The sequence below is a fragment of the Blennius ocellaris genome (genome assembly GCF_963422515.1).
Source record: "Blennius ocellaris genome assembly, chromosome: 5".
Lineage (NCBI taxonomy): Eukaryota > Metazoa > Chordata > Actinopteri > Blenniiformes > Blenniidae > Blennius > Blennius ocellaris.
In genome coordinates this window covers 28,615,026-28,633,664 of record NC_137654.1, presented here as the reverse complement: position 1 = coordinate 28,633,664, position 18,639 = coordinate 28,615,026, and the positions used below count along the sequence as shown (strand labels likewise).

Sequence of the window (18,639 nt, the reverse complement as noted above, 5' to 3'; positions counted from 1 at the left end):
CATTTATTACATTCTTTCTTGAATAGAGGGGGACACTGTGGGGACAGTAAGAAGACAGGGAGTGAAGAAAGCAGGGCCCCGCCGCCGGGGCGACAATCTTCACACACACACACAAAAAAATAAAAATGATCTGGCGTTTAAACGTCATGCAGACACAAGTGGTCAAAACATTCCCGGTAAAGAGTAAAATCCGTGGGGACTGAAGTCTGGGGAAAAAAGTGATGAGGAACACGGCGACGGCGAGGTTCTTACCGGTTTCTGTTGAACGGGCGTGTGATGTTGAGCGACGCCGTGCCGGTCTTGTAATGTCCGGCAGAGCCGAAGCCGTTCACGAAGCTGCTGTTGGGAAACGGCGCCTGCTCCAAGCAGAAACAACACGAGGCGGCGTTATTAATCCGCTCTGGTCTCACGGTTTACTGTGGAGCCACACAGACTTAGAAACGCGACACGAATTCATTCCTGCGCATGTGACCAACCAACAATCATACTTGGAAATGGAAAATTAACAATGTTTTGATTTCAGTCAGAAGGAAATATACATATTTATAAAGCAGCTGTGAGAAAAATCACATTTTATATCTTGTCTCGTTGTTAAATGGTTTCTGAAGGGAGAAAAAAAAAAATTGAACATTTTCCAGACTTTATAGGCGAGTGCTGTCGCCTTCAATCTAACGAGTCAGCAATGTGAAAAAATCAACCCACTAACTTAAAATATGAACTACTTAAACCTGGTTTACACAACGTCTCCAGTGGAAAATACATCTTTTATTTACTTCCGATTGTTATTTTGGAGACTGTCAACTCTAAAAAAACTACCAAGTCCCAGGAGAACATGGACTGGGAGTCATGACACTCCGGAGGCAAACATTGTTCTTACGGTCCACCTACTGAGCATGTGCAGAAGAAACTACAGACTTAACTGTTGACGATATGACTGCGGAGTGCATGCTTGGATGCACAGCGTTTTCTGCCGTCTACACGAAGACATAGCACAAGTTGTTTTCAGTGGCTCTGAGCACTGTTGTCCTGTAAACCGACCCTCAAAACAAAAGAAAGTTTCCCATTTTCACTTGGAAAATATCAAGTAAAGTGGGCCTTAGGTTGGCTTCACTACATTGAAATCTCATCATTTTATGCACAAAGCTGACCATCATCATGACGGCGTTTGCTCCCAACGTGCAAATCAAAAGGAAGCCAGTTGAAAAGCCACTCCAAGACGAGAGCGCAGACACTCACCAGAGGGGTCTCGAAGTACGGCGTGGGGGAGGGCGTCCAGGTGGGGGGCACGATGCCGTAGACGGGGTACTGCTGCTGGGGGTACACGTGCTGCATGTAGAGCGGGGAGCTGTACTGGGACTGGCTCTGGGACTGCTGCTGGGCGTACAGGCTGCTGTCCATGCTACGGTAGCCGTTCTTGGCGAAAAACGTGTTGATGGCCTTTATTCTGGCCTGCGAACAAGTGGGTGGGGGGGTGGGGGGGGTGAGTCACGGTGCAGAGAACACTTCCCAAATGAGGTTTTCCAACTCACCATGATGGGTTTTCCCTGAAATGTTTTAACTTCCTCTCTCAAGTATTTGTGAGCCTGTAAGAGACAAGGGAAGAGAAGAGTCATTTTGGGGGGGGGGGGGGGGTGATTGGTGGCGCAACATTTCCGCTGAACACTTGCTAGCGAGCGTCCGTACCTGCTGAGCGTCCGTGTCAGATTGGAATGTGATGTACCAGTTGTTGTTGTGCGCAAACTCCACACTTATCACCTTTGGACAGTCGTCATTTTTAAACAGTGACTCGACCTCCTGTGGACGAGATCAGGGGGAAAAAAGGGGGGTGGGGGGGATGTCACGCAAGGCCAACGACGAGAGGATTTCGGCGAGGGGTTGGGTGGACGTTACCTCCACAGGTGTAGTTTCAGGGACTTCCCTCAGGATGATGATGCAGCGCTTGTGATTAGGACGCACTTTCTCCCCTTTGTCGTCCACTTGTACCATAGGAGACGCTGAAAACGCCAGAAATTAACTTTAAGTCGACGAATATCAAGAAAACACAAGCTTTTTTATTTTCCGTTCACTCACATCTCAGCACATCCAGGATGAGGTCCATGTCAGTAGTGAGGGCTTTGATGCCCTCCATGCTGGCGATAGTCCAGATGGGGACAAACTGATCGCTGTCCATCTGGGACATCAGGTATAAATCCTTCGAGAGGTTTTCTCTGCATCACAAAACACCAACAGATCGATGTAGATCAGCCCACCTGGACTCAGAAGTCTTGTTTCGGTTTCCAAGTGTGGCTTCTTACCGAGAGAAATAAAACTCCAGTTCTTTCTTCAGAGACTCGCGGAGGTTCTCAGAGGAGATCGGCTGCTCTGCAGTTTTGGAATCTACGAGGAATTAAAAAAAAAAAAAAAACAGGTCAGGGAAGTATCAACATGCTTTTATATCTAGACCATGGAGTCTCATCCTGGTGTCTCTTCTCACATGTGTGAATCCTGCAGCCTTTCATACCGAAAGCATCGCTGCAATACTCACTTCTTCTGACACACTGAGATCAAACAAAGACTCCAGTTGTATTTTAAGCTGCCAACTACACCAGCAGCACCGATGTTGAAATGAAAACTTTTAAAAATTCACTTAAAAATGTCCAGCATCTCACATAGAATCAGCTTTGTGGTAGAAACAAACGAGCATTAACCTCCTGAAAGTCGACAAGAGCAAAGAAAACAAGGTATTAGCTGCAAAAAAAAAAAAACTGTCCCTCTGAACTAAATCCTCATCTTTGATGATTTAATGAGTCCCAACTCTGACAACACTCAATTCCAATTTTTTAAAACTAAAAACTGTTGCTTGAAACCTTGTGTTGCATCTTAATATAAAAAGCACACCGTGTTTATTTTCCAGGAAGTTCCCAACATGTCATAGTGCTCAAGCGACAATTCAACATATTTGCATATATTCAAATCAAAACTAATGTTAGGAAACATGAGAAACACCCTCAAAATTACACTTTAAATCAGATCAGTGAGATTTAATCAGCCCGTCTGTGAAACATGTTGACAATCAAATGCAACAGTGCCTCGTCGTGTGCAAGCGGAATTACAGCCATTACTTTTAATCCCACATTCAGAAGGATGTCTTGTTTGCAAGTACAAGTAAGCAGCATTATTACCTCAACGCAGTCAAATCAGGCAGAGCGCTCAGTGATAGCCGCCACACCACAAAGTCAAATTAGCCTCAAAATGGTATAAAAAGACACAACATAGCACACAAGTGGGAAATCATCCCACCGTCGACTATCACAAAGACAAATAACTGAACTGCCAGTAAATCTGCAGCTCAAGTTAACTACAAACCGTCAGTGTCCAGCAGTCAGAAGGAACAGGCCCCCCCGGCTAATAATCAACCTGTGGCTTCATCCAGAACATTCTACTGTGGAGGTGAAGTGAAGTTCAAACTCTCAGTGGTTTCAAACTAAACTGACAGATTCTGGTGCATCATTTCTTCTACATGTACTGGAGGTCACAACATTTCTCTCTCTCCATTTTTTTTTTTTTTGATCGGACTCATCTCATCAACTCTCCTTTTCCCCACTCGGGGTTTATTACAGGTCTGACACTGCACTACCCATTCAAGGTAGAGAAAAGAAATAGAAAGAAAGAAAGACAAAAAAAAAAACCTATTTGGTAGCACATCCGGAATAATGCAATCCAACGTAATAGAAGAACCAACACGAATAATCAAGTGGATTTCGTCAGATTGCTCCGGCCTTAAAAACGCTGCAAATGTGTTCAATGTGTAATTAAGTGTGACCCAAATGTCTGTGCAAAGTTTCTTAAAGTGGCAAGATGACGTTCCCACAGGGGACGACAAACTTATGCTGAGCCGTGTGGCCTGAAAAACTGTGTTTGGAATCACACGCACGGTATAGTATGTGAAAATGATGAAAACATGTTTGATGTAAAAGTGTTAAGTAGAAAAAGCCTCTCTAATTTTCCACTTATGGTGTCTTGTGTGTCCTGCTGTGCTGAGATTTAGAGAAATGTGGTTCAAACAAATAGAGCTTTAATAATCAAACTGTAAATGTACTTTAAATGTAATTTACTGGGATCGTTAACTTTCCTAGTCACTTTAAGTGAGAACTGATGGATGCAATTCTGTTCTGGGAGTTAAATTAAGCGATTAACTGAAATGTAGTACATTATTGCCAACGTTAAAATAAGATTATCATCAATTATGTTATGTTCTTAATGTCCCCCACCCCCGTTGAACTATGATCAGAAATAAACCATCCATTCTGAGCGATCCAACGCTCCGAAAATGTCTACACGTCAACGTCCGAGCGTGGAAGGCAGATTTGTGAGATAAGACGGCGCGGTGTTGAGGCGGCGCAGACCACGCCGACCGCCGTTATCGCGGCGCACAAGCGTTATCGCCTCTTTCCCCCTTGGGAGTGTGTTGAAAACGGAATAATCCCAACGCGCATGTGACTGACCTGAGGTCCCCGTTGAGGGCTCGGCGGGGGAAAAGCCCAGCTCGGGAGGGTCCATTCCGTTTACTGCTATCTCAGCTGTTGCTGTGGCGCTGCTGTCATCCAGGGCCGGGAATCCCACAGTGTACGGCTTGCACCCAGCAGACGAAGGCTCAGAATAACCTGTGAACAAGGTTAAGAGTTTCATTCAGGCACAACATCGGCTTGTTGAACTTTTCGGGCCGCTTCTATTTCAAGAGTTTGGCTTTATGTTTGTACATTTGCATTGAGCGAGCGAGAGACAAAAGAAAAAAAAAAGAATTGCAGTGTGCAGACGTCTGAGAAAGAGGAAAAGGGAAGAAAAAGAAGAAGTGGCAATTTTAGAGTATTTCATTTCAGAAAAGGTCAAGTCGTCTTAATAAACCGTGTTGGGAAGCCACAGGCTTAATACGAAGGGGGACTCTCACCCTCGCTGATGTCCGTGGGAGGCCAGTGAGGGCTGCTGGTGACAGCCTCGCTGGGGGCTACAGGCATCTCCTGCCACACCTTGGCATTCGGGTTCAGACCAGCACCCTTAGAGGTGACCTTCAGAAACATGCGGCACAGTCAGGAAAGGTCAATACGCTTCAACATGGCAAGAAAATCACAATAGGAAGACTGGCATTATTTGATATATTCTGCAACAGTTTGGATGGTGTTCATCTATATAGTCACTGATTTCAAATGTCCTATTAAATAGTCACGATGGTTCAGCGCCGTAGTTCTGCTGTGCACGCTGCTTTCAAGTCAAACTCAAAAAAATCTGAAAGACTTGACTAGCAAATATGTGACTCTGCAGCAAGTTGATTTATAACTTGGGGTTTTTTGAGGACAAACTTTACATCTGAAGGCTACAACATATTGCACATAAAAACAAAAGAATGAATTGCCGAGAACAAAAAAAAGAAAAGAAATACCCGATAACTTCAGATTAGAAGGAATAAAACAGGAATGCAGCTGATCTCATGATCGACCTTACATTGAGAGGCCACTCTATAGAGTAACCCTGTGCACCAACACCTACATAGCTCAGACAACTGTTATATACAATGAGAAACCTCAGAGGGACAGTGAAACCTGCATGAAATCAGCTTTAACCCATTAACCCGATTAAAGCTTTGTGTTGTAAAAACATAATTGTATTTCTAATAAGTGCTTGGATGTGACTCCATATCAAACCGACTTGTGTTCTGGCAAATAGAGATCCTGAGCCTGCAAAGACCCCAGGCCCAAGAATAGATTGCATACTGTACATAGAGGGATACACGCTGAACTTGATGTGAACTAACTGTGGATTATGCTCCATGCAGTCAGTGAGGACTGACGCTGCAAAAGCCAGCAACTGTCCAATTTCACTGGCTTCCCTCTTTGACATTGTCACTTGCCACCTGCAAATTTGGAGAGGGACGAAAAAAAAACACCACTCTGTCTGACAAGAACAGCTGCGATCCACAAAAACTCCTCTTCTTCTTCTTCTCCAATCAGCCAGGACTGGATGTGCCCAGTGTGTCATTCAAACGAGCACGGACATTTATGTGCCGCTGCAACATGACACATGGTTACAATGCATGCTTCTGTGTATCCGAGGCCGAGGCGAGCCAAGTGCAGTCAGCTGACTGCGCAGAGCAGCAGCAAGCACAGGCCGGCCGGGCCATGCAGCAAGCACAGGCCGGCCGGGCCATGCAGCAAGCACAGGGCCGGGCCATGCAGCAAGCCCAGGCCGGGCCATGCAGCAAGCCCAGGCCGAGCCATGCAGCAAGCCCAGGCCGGGCCATGAGACGCATGTCACTGCGCTAGCTGTGGCTGCTAGCAGCGATTAGCGCACACGCATCACGTTCGATTGAATGAAACAATCGGCCAAATAATCCAGCCATCGATCACCTGCAGATGGGGGAGAATAAAAAAAACCAAGCCCAACCCGAGCTTCCTCGCTTCCCAAAAAGCTCCACTGCCGCTCCGCAAGCGGTGTCAAAACTTAACTTAGAGGCTAATGATTACTCAGCAAACTACTTAAACGAGCTCGCTCGTTACCGCGGCTAAGCTAAAGTTAGCCCGGGGAGCGATAAGAGTGTAATAATGGTGTAATATGAGTCGCCCGTGCCGGCTGCGAGCCGTGCTGCCGGGGTCCAAACATGTCGTTTTTCACTTGTAACCATCGTCTTCTGGGTGATATAACATAAAACTAAGCTGTCACCGTCAAAGTGGGAGTTTTTATTTATTTTTATTTTTTAATGTAAATGTAAATGTGTGTGAGCCGGCGGAGGGAGGCGTACTGCGCTACCAGGAGATTAGCCACTTAGCCTAACTAGCTCGAGCAAGGCCTCAGGACTCACCATGCCGCCTGACCCTCCCTCGCTCCCCAGCGGAGCCGCGTCCTTCGCACCGCTCTTCGGTCCGGGATCAGCCTCCTCCTGCAGCAGCGGCGGCTCTCCGCTCTGGTCTGAACTCATCAGCCGCTCCTGACTCACGTCCACCCCGTCTCGTTCTCCCGGCCCCCCGCCCGCTGCCGCCGCCGACGCCGCCCCCCGGCTGGGCTCGGCAGTCAGTCTGGATGTCTCCGGCTCGACCACACGGAAACTAGCCGGCTAGCAGCGATGCTACACGAGCTAGCGCGCGATGAATCAACGGAGCGGGCTAACGACGAGCTAAGCTCAACGGACCCGGCCAGCGCGCGCACTCTTGTTTTTAATGGCGGAAGCGATGCCAAACCATGACTCTCCTCAGAGCGGTGTTTCTCCAGTTATAGCGGCGCACGCCGGCTTCGAGAGGCGCATTCCTAACCGGGCGACCGGAGCGGACACTGGGGACACGCACCTTTCCTCCGCACACAGTCCGCCGACGTCCCGGCTGCCACCGCGACTCGTTGCCTGACCTCCGCCCCGCCGCGCGCGCTTCCTTTTCCGGACGCGCTCTGTAGTTTTACTCACTTCTGACTGCAGAGCTCGTCAACACGCTTACTCTTTATGGGTTTTATGGGTTTTATTAGTTTTTTTTATGATTACTTTAATGCATATTTTCATTGGAAGCGATCCCACACGGTTTAAAGTATTTAGGTCAACAATACAGAGCATCAAAACACTTATTCCAGACAGACTGGAACGAGCACAAGTAGAAAATTAAATTTACTATCTATCTATGTCTATATTGCAGAAGATTAAAAATTACAACTCCAGATATCTAAAAAATAAGTATTTTTTTAATACCCCTGACAAAAACTAACATATGGAGGTATTAACTGAAAACATCTTTCAAAACGAGCTGAAAAACGTCACGTTTTGCTGATTGCTAAAAGGTTTTAGCCAGTGTTAGCCAGTGATATATTACTGCCCCAATCTGCACCCTGCTTTATGTAAACATTTATCATCAAAACTTTTACTGGGATCTATGTCTGTAAACAATAAAACTATCTGAAAACAAGTCAGTTGTCTTTTATTTATAAAGGGGAAAAATAGACAATGAACCCTCTGCCAGTAATTCCAACTTCCTTTCCAGTGTTCAAACCCACATTTGTGTTTTTTTTACATGCATTTTGATAATAGTTATTGTAAGTTGGATCCCAAAGCCACCTCAGAAAGTTAAAAACTACAACTCCACGTATGTCCGTTTTTTTTTTTTTTTTTTTTATCTGACATCGAAAGAGACCTTTTATCATTTATGCTCCACGCAAGGCATAAACTATATCTTTCAAAACGAGTTGGAGAAAAAACATTTTTTTATGCAAATTTGCCTTTGATTGCCTCCTTTGCCAATCGGCACCACCCTGTAATATGTGGTTTTGTGATATGATCAATAGCTTGAATCATCTTTATTTTTGATTATTTTTAATTGTGCTGTTTACCTTAAATGTATAAATATGAACCTGCAAACTTACCTGTTGACTGAGCATGAATATCTCCCACCTCCGGACTGACAATTCAGACCTGTCAATTAAATCTTTCTGTAAGTCTTTAAGTCTCTCTGAAAAATACCTTAATAAAAACCTGATGTTTCTGTTCTCATTTGAAGAGGTCAGTTGTGAAACCGCGTTTCCAGGTGTTATCTGTACTTCCTGTTGTGAAGACCATCTCCAGGTTGTTTTAAACCACGGCTAAATCTGTGATCACCCGCAGGCCGAATGAGTATGTTAGCAAAACTAAAATCTGTGACGTCACTACAGATTTAATCAGACCTGATAAAAAAAAGACATTCAAAAAATACTTCAATCAATACAAAAAATAAAATAAAAAAAGGTCGTTCAACAGCGACATGTTATATTGGATAATGGCTCCATCGTGTTCGTGGGGGAATTGTTCCACTCGTGTTTGTAAAGAATAATGAATTCATTTTATAACACGACTGAAGGACCACTTTCATGTTCACCGTCAGACTGAAAAGATTTCAACCAAATGCACCAAAAAAAAAAAGAAGTGATTATTCCCCATTGTCTATCAAACCACATGCTGCAATTCAAAACATTTCACATCACGCTCCATAAAAACCACCAGGACTGCGAGGCTTTTTTTAATTTTCAGAATACGTCTTTAATGAGGTCGAGATTTAACTTTTCTGCTGCAAAACATATTCATCGAGATCTTTTGAGACTTGCGAGCGCTGCAGTGCACAGAATTCCTGGGCGATCCAGAACGGAAAGGAAAAAAAAAAAAAAGATCCCCCCCTTCTCTCCTTGTTGTCCGGCGTTTACTTGGCGAGAGGACTCCTCTTCTTGATCACGTGCTCCATGTCGGCGTGTTCGGACGTGTCCAGTTTGATGTCGTACTTGGCCAGGATCTTCATGATGGGCCGGATCTTCAGCCACCACTGCGTCTTGGGGATGCGGTGACTGTGGGAGGAGGAGGAGGAAGGTCAGTCGTGTCGGAACGTTCATCTACGTCGGCGCCGACGGTCACGTTGTGCGGAAACTTACTCGAAATCTGTGTCCGCCTTCAGCTCGACAAGCGGCTGGAAGTTGAGCGACCTCTTCCTCATGCCCAGCACGCAGGCGGAGTCCGGCGTGTTGGCGAAGATACGGCCTTAAACACAGAGAAACCACCTTAATCTGTGAACCTTTTCTATTGAAGCTATCAAACTCTGGAATCGGTGTGACGTGGATTCGACGCACCATGCCTGTAACACTCCTTCAGTTTCTCCGTCAGCCACAGGATAGACTTGGCGCCCATCTTTGTGCCAAAGTTTCTGTCGAAGGGCGTCGGAGTGCCTCCCTGCAGGAAAGACAAAATTCCCCCCGTGAGGATGAGCGGATCACGTCGGTTTTCGTGCGCGAAGCTCCGCCGCCTCCCGACGTCGGCTCACCTGCTGCATGTGTCCCAGGACGTTCTTACGGCAGTCGAAGATGCCTTTCCCCTCCTCCGAGTACAGGTTGAAGATGAAGTCGGTGGTGTAGTTGGCGTTGCAGTTCTCGTTCCTTCGGAAGAACAACAACAAGTCACAACCATAACAGTGGAGCAAGAAACTTCAAACCAATGGAATCCACCCTTATCGGATGTGGATGTAATTGGGTCTTTGTAAAAGCATAAACTGGCGACTTCAGCAAAAAAAAATTAAGAAAAATGAGCTTTTCATCCCAGTTTAGTTGTAATTTAACACAAAATCCAAGCTCCTCTTTTACTTCAACAATCCGCATTTACTTGGATTATCTTGTTTGGACCTTCCATACATACAAAAATCAGCCAGTGAGCCGATTCAGAAAACAATTTCTGTTTCGTTTACCTGAGGATCAGACCTCTCTTCACGGTCGTCTTCATCTTGTCCACCAGATGCTCCACGTTCAGCTGAGTTCACAACAGACAGACGACAGACACGTTCAGTCGGTAGAAACTCCTGGAAATTCTCCTTTACACTACTCCACGCATATTCTCCCATCGGTGAACACAGATTTATTTTTTGGTTTTGTTTGATTTTCCCCGTGCAGGAAATCAAAAATCCCCCCCCAAAAAAACTGCACCTCCAGATCTTTGATGTTGAATTTATCCTCAAAGATGTAGGCGGCGTCGGCCCCGGCTGCCAGACCGGCCATGGTTGCCAGGTAACCGCAGTATCCGCCCATCGTCTCCACGATGAACACGCGGCGTTTGGTTCCCGCTGCAGACTGCTTGATTCTGTCACAGGTCTACAAATACATGAATTTAATAAAACAAACAAACAAGTTAACTGATGTTGTTCGTTTTCACACTCATGTGTGTGTGTTTGGGGTTACTGACGGAGGTGATGGTGTTGAGGGCGGTGTCGGCGCCGATGCTGAAGTCGGAGCCGGGGACGTTGTTGGAGACGGTGGCGGGGATGACCACCATGGGAATGCACATCTCCTCGTACTTCTCCCTGGCCTGCACCAGCTCCAGACCCCCGACGTAGGCCTGCGGCGGCGGCGGAGGCGGCGGCGGGTGAAGTTCGAGGCGAGGAAACAATTACCGACACACAAATTTAAAAAGCTTTTTTTACCTCAAATCCACCAACGATCACCAGAGCGTGGATGTTGAACTTGGCAATGTTCTGGCTGATTTCCTCCAAAAGTTTGGCTGGAAGAGTTCTGCAGGGAAAAACAAAAAAAGAATTAAACACATTAAAGCCAAGAGAAAATAATAACAGGAAACAGGATACGAGTCGTTTTACCTCTTGGTGCCCAGCATGGAGCCTCCTTTTCCAGTCCAGCCGCTCACTGAAGTCCAGGTGATGGGTTCAATCTGAGGGACGAAACACCGAGACGACGTCAAACACAAGCTGAAGATCAACAAGCCAGTCTAGTTGGTAATCCAATCAAAATAGTTGTTTTTTTAAGCGTTTTCTTTTATCAAGAGGAAAAAACGGTTTTAATACATGTGTGTGAATTCAGGTTACGCTCTGGTCAGTAGTCTCAAACAGACACACACACACTCAATTCGCCTCAGAACTGTGGAGGAAACGAGTGCACCAGGGTAAAAACCTGTGCACGCCAAATATCACAAGACATCGTCATCTTTTATTGAATTTGCCGAGAAGTTGTCATTTGCTGACTTTACATGGCTGCTTTTATAGCTATAAAACCTGAATCGGTGCCCACTGCAGCTTTTTGCTTTATTTTTTATTTTATTTTTTCTTTAGCTTTCATTTATAAATTTTTTTGCAGAGGTGTGTGCCATGTTTATTTGCATTATTAGATATATTTGAGTGCCACTGGCTGGCACGATATGCATGTATGTATATTAAACTGAAAAATTCAAATAATTAAAAAAACTGCACTAACCCTCACCCTTCTATTCAACACAATATATAGCTGTTGTGATCAGATACGATTTTAGTGTGATTTCATTTGATTTATACGTTTTGGAGCTGGAGAAGCAATTTGCTTAAACAAAAAAAAACCCTAAAAATACACTTTTCTGATGTACAATGGGGTCAGAGGGCGGGGATGTGGCGCCACCTGTCCGTGAGCCAGGCCGTCGAAGCCGTCGTGCACCGCCAGCATGCTGTGACCCTGGATGATGCCCATCCTGACGGCCGAGCGGACCGCGGCGTTCATCCCGGCACAGGGGGCGCCGACGTTCACGATGGCAACATTAATGTTGCTCTACGGGGAGGAGAGAGAGAGAGAAAGAGAGAACAAGTCAGTCATTGGTCAATAGCCTGTTTTAAATGAAGATTTTACATCTGTAAAGGTGACGCGAGCTTGGATGATACCTTCACATCTGGAGGGTTGATGTGGCCCAGCAGCTTGTACGTGTTCCAGTTGTTCTCAAAACTCCTGCGAGTAACGGGGGGGAAAAAGACTTGGGGATTTCTCTTGATAACCAGGATTGGGACAAAAACACGGGCTCATGGTCGTATTTTATCCAGAGACACAAGAGTGAGATCGATGCAGTTCAAAATATGAAGTCTGTTGTTTAGAACGGGGTTGTTGGAGTCAACATTATGCTGGGAATGTAAACACTGTGATGGGACTTTAAGTCATGTGCTTTGGACGAGAATACATAATTATATTGATCATGTATCAGGTGTACACTTTGATTTCTGAACTGCAGAGCTGGCGAAGGTTTGCTGCACATGAAAATACATCTTACAGGAGCTCAAATATAAGCAGAAATGGGGCAGATGCTTTTCAATGACGATTGCATGAGATAAGGATGAAGGTATATTCACAACTAGGTTAGGGTTATTAATTTTAAAAAAAATTTTAAGTAGCAAAGCCATACAGAACGAGTCCATGGTCTCCCTCTGTTTGTTCTGCTGGGTAGGGGTGGGGGCGTGTGGGATTGTATTATTGTAAAGTTTCATATATATGTATGTATAATTGTATTTTGTTAAGGCGGAGAATAAAAAAAAAAGTAAATTCCCCACCAAAAAGAAAAAATGTTTTCGATTGTCACACCTTCAATGGAACATTCAGTGAAGTTTAGAATCCATGCTTGTGTTTCTTTGTCTCACCAGTTGATACTTTGCATTAATTTGTGTTTTAATTTCCACGTTTATCCAACAATAAGTTAGTTGACTGGATTCTTAAATTTCAGGAAGCTAAAAATGTAGAGATTCATTGAGACGAGGCAGGACGACGTTCACTCACTTCCCTCTGAGCTTGATTGCTTCCTCGAATTTTCCCTGCGACATGGCGGAAGTCACATCTTTTGTCTGTGAACAACAACAACAACAAAAAGGTGAAAGATTTTAAAGTGTTTCAATGTCTTTTCCTCCAATAAAAAACAACAAAAAAACGAGCGGGGGGAGTCGTCTCGGGGTCTCGGGGGTCACTTGCGACGCACCACTTGCACGCACTCCATGAGCGGCAGCCTGACCGCCTGGTTCCCCGACAGGCTGACGACGCAGGCCGGGGTGTCGGGGGTGGCCTCCAGCAGAGCCATGACCGCCTCCACGCCCATCCTGCTGCCCTGAACGACACACGAGCACCGGCACAGTGAGCAGAGACGCCGCCGCCGCAGCGGGCCGGCCGCCGTGTCGCCGAGCTGTTACAGACCAGGATCCTGTCGAAGGCCGACGGCGTTCCTCCTCGCTGCACGTGTCCCAGGATGGTGGTGCGGGTGTCGAACCCCAGCCGGTCCGTCACCAGCTGCGGACACAAACGCAAGTTCGGCTCGTGAGCCGTGCAGCCTGGAGTCATGCGTTCATTTATTGTGTTTGTGCAACACAAGGATTAGATATATTTAATTTGCTGTGTAAAAATCACTGTTCATTTTACACAAAAAGGGCTCTGAAGACAATATATAATCAAAGAGATCCATCAAACCCACTATTTATTAAGTTTAAGTCACTAAAATGTTATATCGATTATATTTTTCAGTTTTTCCAATAAAAAATAATCTACAAATGGTTTGAAAATAAGAAAACGTCACTATAATTTAAAAGGAACAGACATCTTTTTCCAAAAAAAACAAAAAAAAACTGCTTTAATTCCAAAGCAATGGAACGAACCGTCACAGTGACAGGAAGTAGTTTATGGAACGCACTTCAGAAAGAAATAAGAGTCAGGAATTCTCCTGGTATTCAAGAAACTCATAAAAGCTACAATATGAAGAAAAAAAAAGTATGAAAATTAGATTTAGACATAAATAATATGAGATATTTGATTTGAACAAACATGAAAATGATGGTTTTGTATTTCCATATTGTAAATACTGTACATAAAATGCACAAAAATATCTGTAAAACTGTAAATATTTAGAAAGTTGGACATTACATCGGTGTGTTATTTTGTTAAAGTGATCGAAAGGCAACAAAGGGGGCAGATTTATAACAAAATGGATCTTTTCTTCTGCTCCTTTTAATTCAGACTGTGTCGGATTGGAAGTTTTGTTGCGAGGAGTGATTAAAATTTTTTTTTAATTATTGCTTTTGAATGAAAAGTTGTATTTTTCCCCTCCGACAGCTCACAGGAGATTTACCTTTTTGATAATGTCAGAGGAAATGGGTTTGCCGTCCCGGTTCATCGCACCTTCAGCCACGATGATCACGTTCAGACGACACCCGCGGGCTCTTTGCTGAAAGTCCGAGAAGAAATTCAAGGCTTAATGATGCGTTGTTAATTCATTGATGCGTGTGACGACAGAAAAAAAACAAAAAAATAAACCCTTCAGACACACTCACATCCGTCAGCCTCCTGCACAAGTGGTCCTCCCAGCCCTCATCTGGAGGCATCTCGGGGATGAACACCCAGTCAGCGCCGCAGGCCAGAGCGGTGACCAGGGCCAAGTACCTGCAGCCACGCGCACCGTGAACCACACGTAGTCGAAAGGGACTTTGCTCTTTTTGAAGTTTAAATTCTGCAGCTCAGGAGTGTCAAACACACATTGTAGGTCAGGGGCCCACAAACACACGGCCCGATTCCAACTCGATTGGAAAATAGTGCCATGTTCACCTTTAAACTTAAACTTTTTCTTTTTTTTATTGTGGTGAAAAATGTGACAAATACAATAAATGAATACCTCAACATGAAGGTATTTTTAATGAAACCCTCCTAGTGCAAAATACAGTGAAACGTTATGAAAACTTCTCTTATGGCTGTTGCATTATGGGTGTTTTTTTTTTATAAACTCACCCTGATAACTTTGACTCCAGGTTGATTGCAACAAAGGAGCTATTTTTTCAAGGCAGCATCATCGATATCTCAGCTCGGGTCTCAGTGTTTTGTTGCGTCTGCCACCGTTGAGAAATTAGTTGGAAAAATCTTACAGATTTTAACAATTTACTTGGTGGTTTTGGCCGGATCAGAGCCAATTGCGGGCCACTTTTGGGCCCCCGAGCCTCACATTTGACACCCCGGAGGCTGCTTTTCCCCAACCACAACACACTATTTATTTAATCGGAAAAGATGATTTTCTGTAACGTTTGTGCAAGCGCACAGAGAACTGACCCGCAGTGTCTGCCCATCACTTCCAGGATGAACGTCCTCTGGTGGCTGCGGAGGATTTCAGACAGTTTGACAAGAAATACCACCATCCTGTTCAATAACCCTTTACAAACTGTAGCATTCACTCGGCGAGGAGCTCGATGAACTACCGTTAAAACATTTCTCGGTGTGTGTGTGTAAACCTCTGTGCTGTGGTGGTGATGGCGTCCACCACCTCGATGATGCGGTGCAGCGCCGAGTCGGTGCCGATGGTCATGTCGGTGCCGCAGAAGTCGTTGTCGATGGAGCCGACCATCCCGACGATGTTCAGGTGGGACGACTTCTTGGCCTCGTCTTCTGTGATCTTACCTGCGGGAGAGACCTCCGGCTAAGAGGTACGCTAAAAACTTGTCTCAATGTCCTCACCATTTCAAAATAACCATCTATTCGAGTTCCTGAGTGAGACTACTGCGGCCTCCGGCGGTTACCGTCTCGGACGAGGTCGGTCAGCAGCCCGCTCCACTCCGTCCTGAAGGCGTTGGCTCCCGTCAGGCTGCCGTCGCCGCCGATCACGCACAGGTTGGTGATGCCGCGCTTCACCAGGTTGCAGGCGGCCTGCATGCGGCCCTCCCGGGCGCGGAAGTCCTTGCAGCGGGCGCTGCCGATGACCGTGCCTCCCTGGACGCGAGAGGAAGAATCACAGGGGTCACGGCGACGCTCCGGCGTTCCCTCATCCCTTCAACTACCTCGACGAAACCCAGTGACGGCGCCCTTTTACGCGCGGTGGAAGCGCGACGCCGTCGTCTCCATTGACGCTTTATTTAGACGACAAATAAATGTGAAAGGCGAGCTTCACTAATGCTATTATCGCCGCCGTCTCTCGAGTGGCGCGGCCAAGGAAGCCGCTTAATGTCATCGCTCAGAGGTCAGATGACCATCTTAAAGCTGCTACCGGTAAACGATAGCATCATCAAAGCTCCCATTAGTGTCAGTGTTGCATATCGACATCTCTCCTCTCGACAAGCAGGCCGGAGCCACTTTGTTTTTAACGTCTCAGTTTCATATACATCTATTTAATAATAATGAATCTACATATTAAAATATGACAGCGAATGATATCTTATGCCTGCAAATAAATCAATTTAAAAAAGTTTTCGGCCAAGTTTTCCCAGTTTGAAATGGCGAATTCTCTTGATTAAATATATTCTTTGGATTTTAACGTTTACCCTCTGCTTTTCAGCGTAATGCACATCCGAAAACATAAATAAGCAGAGTGTAACCTCACGTGAAAGATTAAAAGCATTTTTTTTTTATTTCCTTATATATTTTCTTACTGCGTTTCTGGCTCTCGTGTGTATGTGTGTGAGTGTGTGTGTGTGTCCACTGACCAGCTGCAGCATCATGGACACACTCTCCCACGTGGCCAGACGAATGTTTTCTCCTCCGTCCACCAGGCCCTGGTAGCCCTGCAACAAACACACAGACAATTTTTTTGGAGACAATCCTTCAGCATACATCTTGTGTTGTTGTTGACGACGTTCACAATAACTTTCGTCCCGATCGTACCTCGTGAACAAAGTAGACTTTGGCGCCGGTGTAGAGGCCGACTCTCACCGTGGCTCTCACGGCGGCGTTCATACCTGACACAGACACACCACATGACCAATTATTTGTTCGCTTCACACTTTTTCACGTCCTCCTTAACCTCCAGGTCTGATCTGTGCACATGGATGAGACATAAATAGGACGAGGTTGGGGTTGGGGGGGGGGGGGGGGGTGGTTAAGGAGCTGCAGGGGTCTTGTGAGCCATCTCACCCCTGGATGTCCACAACACTAAAGGCCACCGTGGCGGCTTGTGTTGTGGGGCCATGGCACCTCGCAGCTCTTGTTTCAGCAGACAGCAGCTGTGGAAAAGTGGGGGGGGCGTTTCTCCTTCCCATACCAGAAAAAGGTCACCAAAACTAAAATTAGCCCCCCCAAAGGTGAAAAAACAGGGGAACACATGATGGTGGGGTGGGGGGGGGACAAGAGGCAGGGAAGGCTTTCGGAGCAGACTGGCTGTCGGGCCGGCGGAACGGCGAGGGAGTGTGAGTCTTTGACATATAGGCGACAGCGTGAATGTAAAGACTCTGAATGAATATCAGGTTTCGGGGTTGAAGAGGCGTTGCCACCGTGACTCGGGGCCGTGTTGATGAGCTCCTCGTTGCTCGTGACTCCAGACGGAGTCCCGGCCAAGCCTCCTGCAGGCTCGTGACAGCTGCCCTTTAAACCATGACACCCTGACATCTCGGGGACAACGTCCTCCTTGGCGCTCCTGTTCCTGACCTCACCGGCTTTTTGGACAGTCACGCCACATAACGAGTCATTTTCAAAGACCAAGCTCGCGCTCTCTCATCACACCCTCCCGACTCACCCTGGGCGTCTCCACCCGACGTCAGCACGGCGATGGAGCGGCCGACCCCCATCTTGGTGGGGTCCATGGCGGGCTGCTGGGCCTTGGACATGTTTTTTTTCCCCAGAGGAAGCGGACCGACGGGAGGAAGAAGGGAGCGCTCTTCTTCCACTGTCTGCTTCTCAGGGGGACTGAGGAGTTGAAGGCACAGGTTTTATAGACGAGTCTTCCTGCTCCCGGCCCCTCCCACCGACTCCCCCCACCCACTCACGGGCACCGACTCCACCACACCAAATATACTCGGGGCCCAGGAGACACCTGCAGTGGACAGACTATGAACCTGGATGTCCCCCCCCCCCCACCACCACCACCACCTCATCCACAGCAGCAAAGACAATCGATTCAAAGAGGCGGCCAAGCTGATTCGATATCATATTTTAGTTGAAGCGTCTCACCGAAATCAAGGAAAATCTCCAGAGTCGATGTGAAAAGAGGTCAGACATAAAAGGTGTTACAATAAACAATGTGATCAAATTGTAACGAGAGCTTCAACCCTGATCTAAACTCTTGACACAGTGAAGCAGAAACGTCCAACAAGGAGCACGAAATGAGGGTGAAAAAGAGAAGATCTACTCACAGACTGATGAATGAAGACGACGCACACCTGATCACAACAGGTGTGCAAAATGTGCATCCATGTCTGTTTTTTGACACAACTTTATTTATAGGAGCATCTGGGGCTTGACAGTGATCATAAATGGGCTCAAAGTCACTTGAAGTCACAGGAATATTAAAAATCAAAGGAGTAAAAGCGATTAAAGAAGAGATATAAAAGAGAAAATTGACTGACTGATGTTTAGTATCAGACCCTATAAACCCTGTCCTTGAATAAAAACCATAAAAGTGATGAAGATATCTATCCTGTTAATCCACCTTTTGGT

General features: G+C 46.1%; 2 protein-coding genes across 2 annotated transcripts in view; both read right to left on the bottom strand.

Annotated features, from left to right (window-relative positions):
- The window catches only part of larp4aa (La ribonucleoprotein 4Aa), a 12,615-nt gene extending 5,295 nt beyond the window's left edge, over positions 1 to 7,320 (bottom strand). Inside the window, 10 exon segments of the mRNA XM_080496973.1 lie at positions 253 to 356; positions 1,237 to 1,449; positions 1,530 to 1,583; positions 1,684 to 1,794; positions 1,891 to 1,994; positions 2,071 to 2,207; positions 2,295 to 2,376; positions 4,485 to 4,643; positions 4,928 to 5,045; positions 6,833 to 7,320. Coding sequence (XP_080353099.1) covers positions 253 to 356; positions 1,237 to 1,449; positions 1,530 to 1,583; positions 1,684 to 1,794; positions 1,891 to 1,994; positions 2,071 to 2,207; positions 2,295 to 2,376; positions 4,485 to 4,643; positions 4,928 to 5,045; positions 6,833 to 6,949 — 1,199 coding nt within the window. The 5' untranslated portion in view covers positions 6,950 to 7,320.
- Positions 7,321 to 8,994: 1,674 nt separating this feature from the next.
- Positions 8,995 to 17,899, bottom strand: pfkma (phosphofructokinase, muscle a). The gene is made up of 22 exons (XM_080496547.1): positions 17,720 to 17,899; positions 16,873 to 16,946; positions 16,695 to 16,772; positions 15,795 to 15,984; positions 15,510 to 15,675; positions 15,331 to 15,375; positions 14,565 to 14,673; positions 14,363 to 14,458; positions 13,438 to 13,530; positions 13,226 to 13,351; positions 13,030 to 13,094; positions 12,150 to 12,213; positions 11,893 to 12,039; positions 11,106 to 11,176; positions 10,935 to 11,022; positions 10,697 to 10,849; positions 10,441 to 10,605; positions 10,206 to 10,267; positions 9,789 to 9,900; positions 9,598 to 9,697; positions 9,403 to 9,508; positions 8,995 to 9,318 (listed from the first exon to the last, which is right to left on the bottom strand). The coding sequence occupies exons 1-22, from the start codon at positions 17,808 to 17,810 to the stop codon at positions 9,177 to 9,179; spliced, it is 2,343 nt and encodes a 780-aa protein (XP_080352673.1). The 5' UTR covers positions 17,811 to 17,899; the 3' UTR covers positions 8,995 to 9,176.
- Between the last annotated feature and the right edge of the window lie 740 nt (positions 17,900 to 18,639).